This window comes from Erithacus rubecula, assembly GCF_903797595.1.
Source record: "Erithacus rubecula genome assembly, chromosome: 5".
In the NCBI taxonomy this organism is placed as follows: Eukaryota; Metazoa; Chordata; class Aves; order Passeriformes; family Muscicapidae; genus Erithacus; species Erithacus rubecula.
The window spans coordinates 1,411,186-1,430,307 of NC_136687.1; the positions used below are offsets into that span (position 1 = coordinate 1,411,186).

The 19,122-nt window shown below is 44.0% G+C and overlaps 1 protein-coding gene across 1 annotated transcript in view; it reads left to right on the forward strand.

Annotated features, from left to right (window-relative positions):
- The window catches only part of DDRGK1 (DDRGK domain containing 1), a 31,162-nt gene extending 18,951 nt beyond the window's left edge, over positions 1-12,211 (forward strand). The window contains exons 5-9 of the mRNA XM_079307314.1: positions 5,401-5,523; positions 7,147-7,185; positions 10,104-10,160; positions 10,848-10,896; positions 11,987-12,211. Of these exons, the coding sequence (XP_079163440.1) occupies positions 5,401-5,523; positions 7,147-7,185; positions 10,104-10,160; positions 10,848-10,896; positions 11,987-12,159 (441 nt within the window). The 3' untranslated portion in view covers positions 12,160-12,211. The remainder of the gene's footprint in view (positions 1-5,400; positions 5,524-7,146; positions 7,186-10,103; positions 10,161-10,847; positions 10,897-11,986) is intronic.
- The last annotated feature ends 6,911 nt before the right edge of the window (positions 12,212-19,122 follow it).

The window sequence follows — 19,122 nt, forward strand, 5'->3', positions numbered from 1 at the left end:
TCCATGCTCAGCTGTTTTCTGGTAATTTTAAATCTGTCTTCATGGAGTCTGCAACAGGAAACAGAATATTTTGAAGAGAGCCTGTCCTTAGGCTCAGAACATCTCATCTTTCCAATCTTGTTACAGACTGATGGAAAAGGCACAGCCTCAGTGAGAGAATCATTGGGTTTATGGGATACATAGGATAAAATGTCATTTATTTTCCTCTAGAGGAGGAATTCTTCATTGCACCAAGTAATATCTTGTCACCAGGAAGGCCTTGTGGACTGCAAATGTGATGATTCCATTCTCTCACCTAAATTAGGAGATGGAAAGCCAAAATCCTGAAAGATACCTCAAGTAGTGACTGATAGGAGATAAAAACCAGGGGGCAGCTGTTTGTTTAAGAGGCATTTTGGTCACTGACATTGCTGCAGTTTATATAATCCCACAAGGCACAAAAATTCAGTTTATCACTGAAGTTTGCCTGAGAAAGTGAGGTATGTCAGATACTTTATTTCCCCCTTCCTGTCCCAGTACATCAGAATATTTCTGCAGGTTCACTGGCAGGGGCAAGTCCCCAAACAAGCAGAGCCAGCTTTGGTAGCTAAATTCCACTTGAACCTTTTTTTTTCCAGTCTCTCACCCAAGAAGTGCTACCAAAATTGTGCTGACAGGTGGGAACTGCACCTTGAGGGACTTATGGGGGCTAAAATCTTGCCTACTCTTGAGAAAAATACCCTCTGCTTCTATTTCAATAGATTGTATGCACTTATAAATAAAATGTGGTTGCCCCTTGACTTGAGTGTTACAAACCAGATCATGTATTTTTAAATTCAAGTTTCCTTTCCAGTGTTCTGCTGAGCTGATTGGCTACAGGCCTGAGGAAGCTCCTTTATAATTGGCATTTGCTTCAGCTCTGCTTTACCCTGGGGATTTCCCTTTCACCCTTGGAGTTTTTTGGTGGTGAGCTGGTTTACCAGCCAGCACCTTATCAATGAGAGTGAGCTTCCTCTGGTGTTGCAAAACAGAGTCTTCAGACAAAACCTGGCAGTTTGCTCACATAAAAAGCTCTTTTTCCTTTGCCTGTGCACGGAGATTTTGGTAAATTTTCATTTAAGTGCCTGGATTTTCAGAGCTGTAGCAATGGGGGTCAGGCAGGATCCTCTGGAAGTTTTGACTACTTGATCATTTAAGAGGCACCAAGTTTTACTTGTGTTATTATCAAGATTTGTTCAGCAGAGCACTCTTCATTATCTGTTTGATATTTATATCCATTTTTCCTGCATAAACAGTGCATTTCTGGAGGCTTGATGGAGAGCCACTCCATACTTTCAATTTAAGCATCAATTTTCAAGTGTGTGTACTTCCCTCAAAATTAATTTCTCCTAAGGGAATACAAGTTAAAAACCTTGCAAAAAATCTCATTCTCTGATTTTTGAGAGGATAAGGACCCTTACTCTGTCTAAGCAGTGAGGGGGGGGCAGGAATCCTCCAGATCCATCTGCTCTGTGCCAAATTATTCTCTGCAAAATCCCTTTTGCTTTCCTGCAGAACCTGTGCTGACAATTCAAAAACTGGATGCTGTAAAGGAGGGTTTCTTTGGTCCATGGCCCTCTAAACATGAAAATTATGGAAACAGCCACAAATAAAAGAATGGCAGGGAGCAGGTGGTGGCTGAAGAGTGTCCAGTGTTTGCTTTTCTCACTACCAGTGAGATTTTCTCCACCCAAGCAGCATCCCAGAACTCCTGAACAATTTCTGATCCCAAAAATCAAGATATCCTTCCAGCTGGAGGTCTAAGACAGATTTCACCTGGTAAAATTTGGGCTCTTGTGCAGTTGGCACAGGGAATGTGTTTGAAATAATCCCTGGGATCAAGGTGAGAGGCAAACAGAGGGTGATCTCAAAGGAGCTGAGCTTTATTTCCACAAATGAAAAACATTCTTCATGGTAATTGAAAAGTTACATTATTAAATGCAGGCTGAACAAAAGAAGTCTGATTACACTAAAAGATTTGATTTTTGTATCTAGCATGATAAGGAGAAATATTTTTAACTAAAATTTGATTTTTTCTTGTATAATTAGATTTGTCACACTGACTAAACCAGTGAAGAACATTTTTTTGGGGTTGTGTTGGACACACATATGGTATTTAAACTTAATACATTAGCTAAAGTCACTTAAACACTTAAGTTGGCTAATTGGTTAATTTGTCCTACTAAAAACAAATAAAGCAAAAGCATAACATCTAATTGAACTTCAGCTTTTTCTTAAGCTGTTACTTAAAGAATTTCACAATACTACTGATTTTTATACTTAAAGTTCACAATTTTTTGCAGGCAAAACACCAAGTTGAAATTCCTGTGTAATTCACATCTGTATGTCTGCTTTTACTTACACATGCAGGTTCTTGGTGGGCAGGAGGCACTAGGTGAGAAAAAGAACAGAAAACAAAGATTTGTGTGACACATTTATTTATTTGTTCAATTAAAATGTGTTCAAAGTGAGATAGTTTGTTTTTCACATGCAGTGGAATAAACAAATCAAAAAGAAAACTTTGCACTGTTCACCCCCCCAGTCTGGGTAATGTTTAGAGGGGTGAGGAGAGACAAAACTGCTTAAAAAAAAATTAAAAAAAAAAAAAAAGCAGCTGAAGATGAGCATCTGCTGTTACCAAATTTCCACCTGCTGGGATTTCCCCAGCACCCCACCCAGAGCACTCTCTGCTCTGAGCCAGGGCTTCAGGAGGAGCTGAGTGCCAGAGATGGGTTTGAAAGGTGCCTTTGAGCCCAGTGTCCCCAAATCTGGGCTCAGTCTGAGGAGCAGACCCTCAGGGGCTCTGGGTGTTTCCATGCCTGGCTTATTTCTATGGGATTTCTATTCTGTGGGATGCTGCTGCCTCATTTTGACCCTGCAGCTCCCACACTGCTCCATAAGCATGAGAGAAGAGGATTAGAGAGATTGTAAAACAAAAAAATAAATATTCCCAGACATCCTGAGCATGCCAGGGTTCCCCTGCTCCTTCCTTCTTGCTTCTCCCTGAGCACTTGTGCAAAGTCATCTCTCCTCTTGCTCTAAACCAAGCTGCAGTTTGATTAAATTCTTTTTTTTTTTTCCCTACAGATTGAATCACAGGTGAATTTAGGTTGTAAAACATGTGAGGCTCTGCATGAATTTTTAATTTTTAGATGAAAAAAAAAAAGCAGCTGGAAATATTTCATGTTACAGAGAAATTTGCAAGCACCAGGAAGCTTTGAGGGCTGACACACTTTAGCTACCAAAGCAGTGGCTCAGAGCACCTGGAAATGCTCTGCTGATGAAAATTCAGCATCTGGAAAACAAACTCCTATTGGCAAAAGAGGGGCTGGTAGCTGAGTGCTTTGCCTGTGTCACAGCAGGGCTGATTTCTGAATGGAAGTGCTGAAAGCAACGTGCTGGGATGTTTCCAAAAAATGTAAAGTGCTGTTTGTCAGGTAGGGAAGGACCACAGGAAGGAGCCTGGCTCATTTGTTAGACCTTCCAGAAGCAGAAAAATGTGTTTTAGTTATTGTTGCTCTTAGTTACAAATGGGACACTGTCTTCTGATCTTTTTTCTTTTTTTGCAGAACAATCTAGAAATTATTTTCCAAAGCAATTTTGAGGCTTTGTGATTGTTTTTTTTTTTCTCTCTCATTTCAAATCCTGCTGAATTACAACCTCTCTAATAGACCAGGGGAAGAACATTATTCTCTTCTTTCCAGGATCAAGATTAAATTTAATGCACTTACAAGAAGAGAACAATTGCTGTTGCTTCCAAATGAAATATGGTTATGTTGTTCTTGGCATCTGGAGTGCATATAAGGAAAAAAAATCTGCTGTTGGATTAATTGTTGTGGTGATGAATGACCCAAAAATGATCTTGTTTAGTCTCAAGAGCTTCCTCAGATCTGTAGATTTTTCATGAGATAGCAGTTTAAAAAATGAATTTGGCTTTGCAGATACACTGAGATCCTTTTCAGTCCTGTTTTTCTCATTCTTGGATGTTGGCAGGATTCTTCCTCCTGACTTTCTGGGAATTTGATGAAATAAAAACAGGACCAAATACTCTTTGTTTTTTATCAAAGGGCATCTTTTTAATATGGATATATTTTCTATATACTAAATGACCTGTTCCTGTCTCTCCCTGTTTTAATGGAACAAATATTTACATTCCAGCTATTTAAGGAAGCAATTAGCATATTATTATCAAACATATATCATGGCAAGCATTTAGAAATCAATATCATTGTTCTTTAAAAGATCAATTCCTCTGATTATGACAGAGGAATGCCCTGAGGTTGTCACTGAAATTAGAATAACTTCTCTGTTTGTTTTATTCACTCTGGAATGTGATGGAGCCAGGGGCCAGATCCTTTTGGAATCTCTTTGTACCACGTGCTGCACAAACATAAATTCCTCTGTGGAAGGAACTGTCCTGTAGGGAAACATTTTTGTTCTGTGTGAGCCATGGAATCTTTTAGATTGGAAAAGGCCTCTGACATCATCCAGTCCAATCTCAGAGAAAGCAAAACAAATTTAAACTTAAAATAATAGAAAACTGAAAATTTAGGAGTTCCCAGTCAAAAAAAACTTTTCTTATTTGAAACATTTTTCTAAGTAATCTGTCACATTCCCAAACCTTTAATCAGCCTTTTGATTTGTGAAAGTGTGAATTCACCCTGTCACTGATGCTGGGCTTGGAGTTTTCTGGGTCAGCTTTATTGTGAGCTTTAAGGCTTTAATATTTATTTCAGGGTAAGCCATGAAGATTTTTTATTGCAGATAAGTAAAAGCCTGAAGCTTTTGTTTAACAAACAACATGTAAAAAAAACCTCCTTTTGTTAATACAATCATGCCTTGCCTTCTGTGCCTGAAACACTTTATATAATAATTTATATTCCATGTAGGCACAGTTTGCTGCAAGAAAGTTTTCCTAAGAAAGAGATTTTCCTTGAGAACTTGATTTGACTTGAAACTTTTACAGGTTGGCTTTTTCTCTCCACCAGTGTAGCTCCAGTTTTCCTTGTGAGCACTCCCAGTGTCCTGCAGTGGCAGAGCAGAAAACTGGGGCCAATAACCAAAAATGTGGACGTTGCTTCAAAGTGCAGGGAGGGGCAGGGACTTCCTGTCAGAAGCAGCAGATTCATGCAAATGAAGCAGGCAGGTTTGCTATTTAAGAGTGGTTTTCTGCCCTCTGTCAGCTCTGGTAAGAACCAGCCCTGGGTGTGAGATGGTCACTGCCTCAGGGGTGGCTTCTGACACTGGCTGTGCCATCAAGGGACAACTTAGGTTCATCTTAAAAACTTTTAATGTGCTGGCTGCAGAAAAAGAAGATGCTGCTTCACTTAAAACCTGACTTGGGAAAGAGCAAACTGACAACTTGTCATCTTTTCTGTCCAGGAAGAGGAAAAAAGGAAGGCAAAGGAAGAAGAGGAGAAGAGAGAACATGAAGAGTACCTGAAGCTGAAGGAGAGTTTTGTAGTTGAGGAGGAAGGGGTTGAAGAAGCAATGACAGAGGAACAGGTACGTGGGGCTGCTTCTGCACTTCCCCTTCTCTTGCTAGACTTGCTGCATTCATGTAAAATCAGCTTCAAAGTAGGAGTCAGCCAAAGGGTTTTGCTTGTGAAAGCTAAACTGTGTCTGTGGAACAGGTTAACTCTGGAATATTTCCTGGGGAATGCTGCTCTTCCTCATACCAGACTCCTACAGGTTGTTTTAGAGTTCTGAGGGAACCTGCTGGAAATGAGTTCTGTCCTTTCTGTGTCTGAGAACTGAACTAAAACTCATTCTGGAATTCAGATAATCTATCAGTGCCAGCAGCTCTGCCTTACCCACAGACACTGAGCCAGTAAAGTTGAATTTAGAGTTTGAAAGTGCCCACAGACCTTTGGGGCAGTTATTTGGGTTTGGCTTTATTTTCTACACCAAGAGAACTGCTGTGAAATCAAATTAAAAACCAAGCTCTTGTCTCAAAAGGCTTCTGATAAGGGAATCCTCAGGGCAAACCCACAGTCCTGCTCTTGTGGCTGTCTGCAGAGCTGCTGGGGATGGTGGGTGAAATGTGATATTTGATATAAAATCACAACAAACCTGAAAAAGTTCTGCTGTTGCAAGAGGCAGAGTTCTTGTTTTGTCTGGTGAAAACCTGTGAGACACAATTTATTTGCTGTCACATTTTGGAATTGCTTTTGGGTTGTAGCTGCCAATTTGAGCTGTCCAGTGCATTTCTTGGGAAGGATTTATTTCAGGGCCATGTGTGCATTTGCTCCTCTGCTGAAGAGACTCTGGAATTAAATGGATTTTGCTTTAGTGTGACTGAGAGTGGCTTTGAGCACAGCAGGTTGTGCCTAATGTCAGGCAGCATTGACTCATTACAAGTTCTCACTATGGAGTTTTTCCCAACAAGAAAAATTCCTCCATCACACCAGGATTAACACCAAGAGAAGTTCTGTCTGGTGATGGGGAATTCCCTAAGATGCAGTGAACAGCAAAATGCACACTTTTATTGAAACAATTCCTTCAAAAATCTGTACCTGTCCTGTTAAGACATGAGATTAACCCTAAATTTTGATATGTTCCACTTCAAACACCCTTTTAAAGATGGAATGGTTGATTATCCATGTTCCTACAGCTGCCTGTTAAGGAGAAATTAATCTCCCTCAGTGTCAGAACAGAGAAGGGTGTTCCTCACCTGGAAGAGCTTGGCAGGCAGTAGATGATGCCTGGATCTCAACCTGAGCTAACTTTGATGGGGTGGGGAGTTAGAACTTGAATTGCAGGCAATTTAAGTCATATTCAGAAATAATAACAGGTCCAGAGTTATTTGGAGACAGCAGAAATGAGCAAGAAATTAAGTGGACACTCCTGTCCTGGTGGTGGCTGAAGTACTGAAACATTTCAAATAAAAAAAATTAAAAATTGCACAGTAACCTTTCAGGAAACAAATTGTACCCGAGCCACATATTTCTAACATACCTGTCAGAAATCTCTCATGAAGATTAAATCTAGATTATTTTTCTTCCCAGTCCAATGTCTCAGTGTATGTAGCTAAAACTTAGGAATTATGCAATCTAAACACTTTCAGGAAGTTTTCGATGCATTTAATGCTCATGAATTTAAAATAATTGTTTTCCTTGCTGTCTCCAGTCTCGCAGCTTTCTTATGGAATTCCTGGAATATGTTAAGGTAAGGTGCCTTTGGTTTTTCTCCTTAGATGGTGTAAAATACCTTTTGTCTAAGAGAGACATCTTCACTTCCTCTTTCATTTATTTCAATATCCAACAAGTAACAAAAGTGATACCTTCAATACTTGTATTTTTCTGAACCAGCACAAGCACATCCATCATTGCTAAAATAGTTTCATTCCAGCTGGGTCCTGGCTTTTGGGGCAGGATGTGATTCTTGCCCTGTGCTACAAAGACAGACCTGGTGGGTCTCCCTCAGAGTTTGTGTGGATTGGTATTTGGGGCATTCAGGCTTTTTTTGTTTGTGAACATCAGCCACTGATTTAAAAACAGCCTCTCCATGTGAGCTCAGCAGGAAGGAGAGTTGCTGTACCAGAAGGTTTTTGATTTTTGGTTCCTTCACTTTTTTTTATCCATGAACTTTCCAATGTTGTCTTAAAGCAGCAGCTCCCTTGTTTTAACAGGGTGTGTCAGTCTCCTTTTCATCCCATTGTATGGCTGGCTATTTAAAACCTGAGCTGTGTTCCTGCTTTTGATCTGTGAGGGCAAATGCTCTTCACTAATGCCATATCAAAGGTCAGATGCATTTTTCTCCTCTCACTCCAACCCTGTTATGCAAATCTTTTTTCCTAATGAATCCCTTTCTGAACTCTCAGGATTTGTGAAGTGTGTGCAGGGCTTCTCTAGCAAGCAAATCACCTGGATGCTTAGTGAGCTGCTAATCATTTTATATTCCAAATTCTCACCTTTGGGCCGGTTTTGCATGTCCATTATCCCAACAAAACCCTGCACTTAGAGCAGATTTCTCTCCTGAACTTAGAGATTTGCCTCGTGGGTAACTCTCCTTGGGGAGTCCTTTGGAGTGATTGCCAGGCAGTTCTGGAGAGCTCTGCTGGCTGCTCTCTGCCTCTCTTTCACCTCTCTGGGTAAAAAAGGAGATTCCAGATCCTTGGGATCTCCCACAAACACTGAAAGGTTTCTATAACCAGGGCAGACTCTGCCCATTGCCCCAGGGGTTGTGGTGGATGGACCAGATTAGTCACAAACTCCCAGCTCAGTTTTTCAGCACTAAGTTTTGTATCAGTCACTTCATCTTGACGTCAGAGAAATTAAACTTGGGCTGGAAACTGAAGTCTGAATATTCCACACCTGATTTCCTCTGCAGAGCTGAGCTGCAGAACTGGGGCATTGCTTTCTTTCACAAGTTTTAAGTATTTTTCTTTAATCTTGAAAGTGTGCTTAATGTATAGATTATGTATTGCCCTCATCTTCTATTCTGTTCACAGAAACCATTGACAGGAAGCAGTGCTGAGCTGCTCATAGCTGTCTGAAAAAAATGTATAAATTAAGAGTAATTGACATTTTTTTAAAAACAAAATTGAATTTAGCTCTTCTGTTGAATAATTTCTTATGCTGGTATCATTGACTGGAGATAGCTCACCCCATGCTTCATTATTAAGGGTGTTGGAAGCAAAATGCAGCCTCTGGCTCTGTTTCATCCCTTGCTGAAGACAGCAGCAGCAGCACCCTTAAAACGAAATAAATTCAGGAAAATGTGGATGTGTTTTTGTTGCTGGAGGAAAGTTAAGCCTGTCTCTAGAACATGATGCATGTGGAGAAGTGTTTTATTCCCCTGGGATCTCATGGTGTATTCCAGAGTGTGGGGGTGCATCCTGATCCCACCCACCCCCTTGGGCTCTCATTCCCAGCAGGATCTGCCTTGGAAAGCTTCCACTAAACTGGGTCATTGAGGGGGAATATCTTTAAGTGAAGGTTTAAGTCCTGTTTCTCTTGTTCATGTGGCTTTGCACCAACCCCCCAGTCCCTTTAAAAGAAGATGTGACGAATGTTGGCAGTTCCCAGCTCTGAGAACTGAATTCCATGGACTGGTTCCAGTTCCATGTGTTCAGTCCATGGTATTCAGTTCTCTAGCTTGGCTGCATCAAACTTCACAACTGCTAAATCTCTGTGTGGCTTTCTTTTTGGTCTGATTTTATTAATGAAAGAGATTCATCTATTTCAGCCTCTCTTGATTTCTTCAGTGGCCTCCCAGTATGCTCTCAAGACCAGAAACAAAGGGATTGTTTGAAGTATTTAATTTGTTAATGGAGATGCAGCTCCTGTGGCTGTACACACATGGATTTTAGGAATGTAGTCCTGAATATTAACTGAGCTTTCCAACAGTTTTGTCTTTTCCAAGCTCCTTACAAACACTGCATCCTTTTGCAACCAAACTGATGAGCTCCTAAAACTTTGGCAGAGAAGAAAACAGGAACCAAGTAGCTCCAGACAAGCACTGCAGGTGTTTTCTCTGGAGCTACAGAGAAGCACAAAACCAGATGTGAGCAGTGGTGGCTGTGCCCTGACTGAGAAAAGCTGCAGCAAGAATCTGTCAAAAGCAAAATGACAATTTGGAGTTCCAACACTGACAATTTTAATAAGGTGTTGGCTTGCTTACTAAGATTATTATGGCATTAATACACATGACATCAGTAAAACAGACTAAAGCACTTAATGCTGCCAGTCTTGCCTGGGCTTTATGTAAGTGCTGATACACACCAGTGATCATTTTAAAAGGTGCTTTGAAACATCCCTCAAAGAAGAAAGGGATCTTGATAAAACACACTGGAAATTAAAGGTAGCAGCTGAGAAACTCAGGAGGTGGGGGAAGAGAGTCATGGCTGTTCCTTGTGCTCATCCTGATGTAAGGAAAAGTCCAGGATCAACAGTGGCAGATGTGTTTGAGTCTTGCCCTAAGTGGGTCAGAGCACTCAGTCTTTCCACAGAGCTCCCTGCTTTAGGTAACTTGAGAGTTTTTCATCAGAGGAAAGTGCTTACTAGGACATTTTTTATTTGAATGAAAAAAAAAAAAATTCCAACTTTCTCATTCATCAGCTTAACTCTTGTTTGTCTCCACAGAAAACAAAGGTTATCCAGCTGGAGGACTTGGCTTCACATCTGGGTTTAAGGACACAGGTAAGCACTGACTTTTGGGGTGGAAATATTAATTTGTGCTGGGCTCCTGTCTCCCTCTAATACCAGAATTCCATTTAAGTGTGCAGTGAGTTACTTAAAGGATTTATCTGGTTAAAATCTAAATTATAATTTCCTTCTGCACTCATGTAACAACAAGAAAAAGGGAGAGGTAGAACTGTAGCAACCAACACTTAAGGTGCAGTGGAACTGCATGCTTGGAGTAACTGTAGAGTAAACCCAGCCATAAATTCAACAAGTTGCTGCTTTGGGTTGGTAGGAGAAGTTTGCTCCTAAATGGAGCAGGAAAAGATACAAAAAACATGGAATTTTTGAGCAAGGACCTTGGGAAAGGGCTTCAGTGTGCTCCATGGAACTTCATGACACTGCACAGCCTTTCCATGGGAAGATTCCTGTAACCCCCTGCTCCTTGAAGCAGCACTTAATTGCAATAAAAGCCTCTTTTAAGGGATAGGGATTTTAATTTTTAATCCCAAAATGCAAAAAAAAACCCCAAAAAAACCTCCTCCCTCAAAGACCAAAGGGCTGATTGCATCTCTCTGTGTGGGAGTACTGAATTCCTTAACCCTGAGAGATTTCAGTGTAAACCTCTGTAGTTTATATGAACATGTGAAATGTTTTTTGCTTCCCTTTTGATCAGTCTCTTATTCCTTTTTCTCTTCTGCACAGGATGCAATTAACAGAATCCAGGACCTGATGGCAGATGGCACCCTGACAGGTGACAGCCAAAGCACAAAGGGGATTTTTTTGCAGCTGGTGAAGAGGTGGTGGTGCAGAAAATGCCTTCCCTGTGGCAGAGAGAGAATTCCAGTGTCACTGCTGTTTTAAGGATCTAGTAGGACTTGATAGCCAGATATTTATATTTTATTTATTTACCTATCTGTGAAGGCCTTTTGGGGTTGCTGAGCAGCCAAGCTGCAATTGGGACCTTCTGAAATGTGAATTTGAGAGGATCATGAGGATGGATGGCAGCAGAGACTGAGCATGAACAGGGTTGGTTTAGTGCTGGGCAGTCTTGTCCTTCCCAAAAGGGAGAAGTAGGGGAAAGGTGCCAGCACAAACATTTATTGACCTGATCTTGTGCTCGTGGCTGGAGAACATCTGTCTGAGCAAGAACATCTGGAAACCCTCCCAAATGCCCTAAAAGTGCTGGGAATCCAGGGATAAGGATTTTGGCTCTGCCTTGGTGCAATGCACAAAACAAGAGTTTTATTCTCAGTCTAGTTGGAGCAATAGAAATATGGAAACTGAGCTGCATTCCCTTTCAGAGGGGAAGCTGGAAAGGCTGAGCTGGACCCCACAAGGGCTCTCCTGCACCCTCCTGCTCTGCCTTTCTCCAGCAGCTGCCTGAGCTGAGAACATGGGCACCAAAAAAGCAGGGCTGCAGGATGGGGAAGGGTCTGGGGAGGAATCCTTGTGAGGAGCAGCTGAGGGCACTTGGCTTGTTCAGCCTGGAGAAAAGGAGGCTGAGGGGGGATTCCAGTTCTGCAGTTCCTCCCCAGGGGCAGCTCTGATCTCTGCTCACTGTGACAAGGACAGCACCCAGGGCATGGCTGGAGCTGGGTCAGGGGGGTTTATTTTGGATATCAGGGAAAGGTGCCTCATCCAGAGGAGCACAGCACTGCCAGGGATGCTCAGGGTGGGATTGTTGGGGTGTCTGTGCAGGGCCAGGAGCTGGATCATGATCCTGGTGGGTCCTTCCAGCTCAGGACAGTGTGGTTCCATGAACACAAGGTGTGGAGCTCCCTGCCAGCTGTCCCAGGGAGAGGAGCCCCAGAGCTGACTGCAGGGTCCTGTCTTTGCCTCAGGTGTGATTGATGACAGAGGGAAGTTCATCTACATCACTGCAGAGGAGATGGCAGCCGTGGCTCAGTACATCAAGCAGCGAGGCCGAGTGTCCATTGCAGAGCTGGCCCAGGCCAGCAACTCCCTCATCAACCTGCAGCCTGACAGCAGAGCTGTGCCTCCAGCCATGGCCTGAGGAGCACTGCAGGGGCTTGACCTCCTCATGAATAAACCACTCATTAAAAACAGACTAGAACCCCCCCTGTGCCTGAAGGTAGGATGCTCCTCTGAAGCATCAGCTGCAAACTCAGAAGTTTTGCTTTTCCTTCTGCTGGATCTGGTGTTAAATGGTAGAGCTGAGTACAAGAGACTGGTCAGCAACTCAAACACTGGTGCACCTGTAGCCCAGGAAGATCAGTAATTTATCCCTTGGCAGCCAGTCTCATGTTGCTATAAACAAACTTTTTATCCTTTGCAGATTCTGGTGTCTGTATCAAATAGATTTGGGGTTGGTTGCATTCAGGATTCTCCAGGATTGCTCTGCATTATGGAGCTGTTTAATTTGGTGGTAGACACAGCCATGGGTGTGCAGGTTTTGGCTGCTGTACCCAGATTGGAAGGAAAGAGCAAAAAGGAAATTTGTCTTTGTTCTTGCTGAAATAAATCCTGAAACTCTGGAAAGAATCGTTGCTCTCTTAAACTTCCAGGGGCTATTTCAGGAAACTTTTGCTATATAAATATGTTCATATATTGATTTATGTAATTTAAAGTTTACTTGCAGACAAGCTGCATCATTTCCCTGTAGCCAAGAGACAGAAACCCCTCCAGGGAAGGGCTGACTGGGCTCATTTGTTGTGCAGGCCAGTCCTGCTGATACCAAACAGATCCTGGTGATTCATCCTTTGAAGTCAGAGCCAGCTCAGAGTGTCTGAAGGCCTCAGACACTCCCACCCTGTGGCCTCTGTGTTCTGCAGGTTTGGGGGTTTTTAAATAAAAACTTCAGACACTCTGAGTCATGCAATTAATGTTCCAAGTTAATGATTATTAATGTATTAATTGTACAGGTCAGTGTATTTCCTGCATAAGAATATTTATTTTTAAATCATTCATTCATTCTCCTTTCTGAAATCAGAATTTATGTGAATAAACAGTAATTGGGGAGGACAAGAGATTTTGTCTCTGCCAAACTTAGAAAGAACTTGAGCAGACTAAAAGCCACATTATCAGTGGGATGAGACAGCAATAAAACAATGGAAGGAAACATTTCCTGTTCATCTGTGCACTGCTGCTGGATGTGAGAGTGCAGGAGAGGGGAGTTCCACCAGCACCACGTGTTGGTGTGAAAGATCAGCACATCCTCAGTGTCCAACCACAGCAATGAGCTTATTTCACATCTGAGGCTTGCAAAGTCTCTTACAGATTGCATATTAAAGTTTTAAAAAATATTTGGGTTTGCCGTTATATTTTTTTATTCTATCTTCAACTACTCTTGTAATAAAATCAACAATATTGAAAGAATTGCAGGGTTTGTGTTAGAAGTGGGCAAGGACAGGGTTGGGGTAAGACATGGCTGTGATCCTCTCCCACCATTTCCATCCCTGTTTTTACCCAGCTGCATCCTCTCAGCACTCAGCAAAACTCATTTTTAAATGTCCTTTTGGGCTGTTTTGCTGCATGAGAATTGAGGCTGGGGATTAACATGAGCCAGGAGAAAATAATGTAGGTAACAAAAAACATGAGTGGAGTTTTTAACTGTGCTGAAAACTCCTGTGGAACAATCTGCTCTGCCTTGAAGGAATTGTTGCACTTTTCTGAGTTTGCTGAGTGGCTGCAGGAGGGGAGGGCAGGTGGGTGTTGGAGCCACCACTGTCCAACTGCAGCTCAATTTTCTCTGAAAGAAATGTTTTGGTATTTTCTAGGAATTCACTTCCAGAGTCCCAGGAGGCAGTTGAAAGTCTGGAACACAATTTCAGTCCATTTGTTTGGATGGCTCATAAATGAGGCAATTCAAGGCTAAGCTGCTGTTTCACTCTGTGTCTGTGGAAGTGGAAAGGGGGGAAGAAATTCAGGGCTGTGCTCCCAAAATTACTTCACTGGCTGAATTCCAAGCACACATTTAATGCATTCCAAAGGGACACCTGATGGGCAGAGAGTTGTTCTGGGGGCACTGGGATGCTCTTCTCTCCTAATAGCCAATAAACCCCAGGGTTCAGATGTTAAACTTCATCTCCCTCCTGCTGGAGAGCAACCTGGGACAAGGGATGGAGGGACAGGACACAGGGAATGGCTCCCACTGCCAGAGGGAGGGATGGATGGGATATTGGGCAGGAATTGTTCCCTGGGAGGATGCTGAGCCCTGGCACAGGGTGCCCAGAGCAGCTGTGGCTGCTCCTGGATCCCTGGGAGTGTCCAAGGCCAGGCTGGACAGGGATTGGAGCAGCCTGGGATGGTGGAATGTGACCCTGCCATGGCAGGGTGGGACTGGATGGGATTTAAGGTCCCTTCCCAACCATTCCATCACTCTGTGCTCTCTCAAACCATGGCTTTCCTCCCTTTTACCCCAATCCCCTCCCTCATCCCATTCCCTGTGCTCCTGTGGGACTCAGCTGCCAGTGGCACAGTCCCCACCAAATCCAGGGCATTAAAACACTGGGAAAATGGTAAATGCATTAAAATTCTGGGCAGTAGATTTTGGGCTCCTCACTTTGCAAATCACTCATCAAAATCAGCCCTGGGCAAGGGCAGCTCCTCCCACTGCCCCCTTTGTGAGAGACAGGATGGTGGTGATGATTTTTTGCTTCCTGCTGCTTTGTCCAATCTGCTTTCATCTGTTTTTAATAAGTGGAACACCCCCCTATTATCTGACTTTCAAAAAAACTCCCAATTTTCTGTTAAACTGCATTAAATTAAATTAAAATGTTGAATGCATTGTGCAGCATTTTCCCCCCACGTTTTCCCTCTGAAGTAGCACAGGAGTCCTAGGTACTCTGGCTGTACACAAAAATAATAATAATAATGATAATAACAATAATAATCTCATTGGAGTGAACTTGTCCTAATTTTACCATTTCACCCAATGGCAAAGGGGGGAAAAAAAACAAAAAACAAAACAAAACAAAACAAAAAACAAAAAAAACCCCCACAAACAAAAAAAACCCAAACCAACCAAACAAAAAACAAAACAAAACAAAAAAAAAATCTCCAAACCCAAACACCTCCCCCCCAAAAAAAGCCCAAAACCAAAAATAAATAAATAAATAAAATTGTCTCCAGAACATACAAGGTGAGATCAAGGAAAACTCCACCTTCTTATCTGATGGAAGAATAGAGTTTATGCAAAGTGTTTACAAGTTTAAAAATAAATTTAAAAGCAACAAATGCCAGAAGTTTTCATTTTATTTCTTTGTGATAGGAGTTTTTCTACCCTTCACCCTCAGGGTCTCTGAGTTTCCTCTGTAACTATGGATACTGGGAACAGATTTCATTTTTTTTTCTTCTTGTTTGGGGTTCTGTTCTAATTCATGTTGTTCATGTTCATCATTTTAGGAGGATGTTAAATATCACAAGATGGCAGTGAATCACAAAGCTGCAATATTCCCCTCTGCACAGGAACAGCCACGTTCTGCATTCACAGATTTCTTTCTTTTTAACCCCAAAAGCAAATCCAGATCATTAGTACCAATCTTTGACTGCAGGGATCCCTGAAAAAAAAAAGCTGATTCCCAGGGAAGTGTTGTGCCCGCTGCAGGGATGGGACTTTAATTCTTTTCATCTTCTTTGATACAAAAGAAAAAAGCAAAACAAAGGAGGAGGGAATTATCTCCTTGCTGCCCTAAAGACAGAAGAACATTTTCTGATCACTCTGGGTACATCAAACATGGCATTTTCTATCCTTGGGGACAAGGTGGAACAAAGAGTGACATCAGCTGCTGCTTGGGGCTGGATAAACCCCACACCTGGAGTGCCCAGCCCACCTGCTCCAGGTGGAGTTGTGCCTTCCTCACCCATGCTGGTGGGATGGTGGAAGTGTCCTGGGCTGAGAGGGGCTTAAGGACCCTTCCAACCCAAACCAACATGATTCTTCCAAAGTTGATGGGATGGACTGGTGGGGTGATGAGATCAGAGGGACAACTCCAGATTTATTCATTGTCCAGTAATCCCAGTTCATTTCTCTTTTGGAGTCAAAGACCTGCCCTTCCCTTTGTGGAGTGAACCAGCTGAGCTGTTTATCCCTAAACCCCCAGGTCCTGTGCAGTCCAGCAGCACAGGCACAATTCCTCTTGGTCTCTCTCTTTTAGTGACCTTAAAATCTGTTTAAGATGACTGAAAAGCAGAGTTGGAGTGGTTGCAAAAGGGATCTTGCTGTGTGCTCAGGTGTGAGCTGTAGGAGGGATGGGCACCTCCTCAAACACCTCCTGGCCAGGTGGATCCCTGCAGAGGACAGAGATTCCTGGTTTGTGCCAGGGGAGAATTCCTGCCAGGCTGGAATGCAGAGCAGGACCCTGCCTGAGCCTGGCAGGGACTCTGGGCTCAGGAGTGTGGGATGTCACAGATATCCTGGTTCTGCTGGAACCTTTGGGCCATCTCCCACACCCAGAGGAGCTGGGGGACACTGCTGGGGCTTTGTTTTTCCCCATCCTGCCAGGAAAATGCTCCTCTGGGATGCTGTGTGTGAACAACTCCCACCTGGCAGGAGCTCTGTGGGGAGGGCAGGGCATCATGGGGCCAGGATGTCCAAGGAAGGAGAAGGCTGGGATGGGACAGAGCTGCAAATTTATCATCTGCTCCAATGCAGGAGCATTGGAGAAAAAAAAAACCAGAAACAAAACAAAAACCCAGGTGGGACAAAGACATCCCACAGGAGCATGGCAGCTCCTGGGGACACTTTTCCCTGGGTGATGGTGCAAGCACAGGGCCAGGCTACCCCATTTTAAACCATTTAATACTTTAAATGAAAATAATTTAATAAAAGACCACTGTTTCTGGCCTTTAGCACAAGCAATTCCATGTTCCAGCTCCTGTGGCTTTGTCCCTGAAATGGTCAGGAATCCTTGCTGGGTGTCCCATCTCCTGCCTCATGTCCCTGCCATCCAACAGCCTGGCACGTGTCTCGTGTCACCTGCACCACCAGGAGCTGAGCTGAGCTTTCCATGCTGTGGGCTGGGATCCTGTAAAGGTGGTCTCTGCACCATTTAATCAGTGGCTTGTTTTAATTTTCTTCTGTCTTTACTCAGATTCAGGATTAAAAAGCACAAAGGAGATGAATTTTTTTCACGTTCAGGCTTGGTTGTTGATTAACTCTCATCTAAAGTACAGAGAGTTCTGTAGCACTCCTAGTTACAGCTCCAAGTGAGCAAAATGGAGCTGAATCTAATTAGTCACAAGGTCTCTTAAAGCTAAACAGTCCAATAGAGAATTAACACCTGTATTATTTATACTTTTGACTGAATAACCAAATTCCTGTGACCCTCAGAGCAGCACTGACTGTCCAACCAGAAACTACAACCTGAAATCATGAAGAAGACAGAGACACCACCCAAAACCCTCCATCATGTCCCACACCTACCACTGTATTCTAAAACCTCTAATTCCAAACCCTTCACCATGTGGAATCACACATTTCTATTTAATTACACACCCATGATTTTAACTCCATCACTCAAATTTGGAATCCTTCTCCAAGGCCTCAGGTTCTCCTGGGGGTCAGTGTTAGATAACACAGAGAGCTGAAAAATCCCAGGTTTCTGGGATCCAGCAGAATCCCTGATCCCTGTGAGCTCCTGCTGATGGGAAGGATGGGAACAGGTGGGAAAGTGCAGCAAAAGCTGCAGCTCTTGGTTGTCACCCTGAGAAACGAGGCTGAGCTGCAGCTCCAGCACGTCCCACGCTCATTGTGGTGCCTCCACACAGGCAGAGAGAGCTCAGAGCCATCCCTCCCCTCCATCTGCACCCTGTGCTGCCACCTTCCTCCCCTGGCTGCTGCACTCAGGGTGCCAGTGCCTCCTTCTCAGCTCTGTTCCTGCCCAGCCACCTCCCAGCCTCTCTCCATCCTGGGCCTGACCTCACCAACCCTTCAGGGTCCTCCCAGCCCTGCACACGATGTGCCCAAAGCTCCCAAAATAAAACATGGGCAGTTCTGGGCACTGTCCTGGTTTGTGCCAGCACTGGGGTGGCAGCAGGGCCAGGGCAGTGCCTGTCCCTGTGCTGGCACTGCTGGGGCACTGCTGGGCTGCTTGTGACAAAAAGGACATTGGGGAAGGGTCTGGAGCAGCAGGAGCAGCTGGGGGAGCTGGAAAGGGGCTCAGCCTGGAGAAAAGGGGGATCAGGGGGGACCTTGTGGCTCTGCACAACTCCCTGACAGGAGGGGACACAGGGGGGATTTGGGATCTGGGAACAGGGAGGAGAGGGAACAGCCTCAGGCTGTGCTGGAGAAGGTTTAGGTTGGATATTTAAGAAAAATCCTTCACCCAAAGGGTTTTCCAGCCCCGGCACAGCTGCTCAGGGCAGTGCTGGAGTCCCCACCCCTTGAAGGATTTAAAAACTGTGTGGATGTGGCACCTGGGGACATGGGGCAGTGGTGGCCTTGGCAGTGCTGGGTTAATGATTAGACTAAATGATCTTTGAGGGCTTTTCCAGCTTTTAATGAGTTTATGATTTGAGGTCATGGCCATTGGAATCGTTAATGGTTTTTTTTGGGGGGAAGATCCCGCAGGTTCAGGGTGACATTGTGCCAACAGCCGGTGACCCCAGGTGTCACCCCACCCTGCAGTGCCCAGCCCGGGCCATCCCCGACCTGCCCTTGCTCTCCAAAGCCCCGTTCCCATCCCGGCTCCTCCAGGAGATGGCAGCAGCATCTCTCGCATCCCCCTCCCTCCAGCATTTCCATGGCAACTCAGCCGAGCATCCCCAGAGCCTGGAGGGCCACCACAAGGGAGGGGAGAGCCCCAGGGGCGAGCAGCCCCTCTCCCTGCTCGCCAGGGGCAGCCCCAGCTGCTCTGCTCCTCGCCCAGCCTTGCGACACTGAGGTGACAACCCGGCTGTGCTGCTTGAGAGGAATGAGGGATTTGTCTTTACAAACAAGCTGCAGATCTGCTGGTAGATAAAACTACCGCTGAGAGATAAAAGAAACAATGGGATGGATTCCACTGATTGATGAATG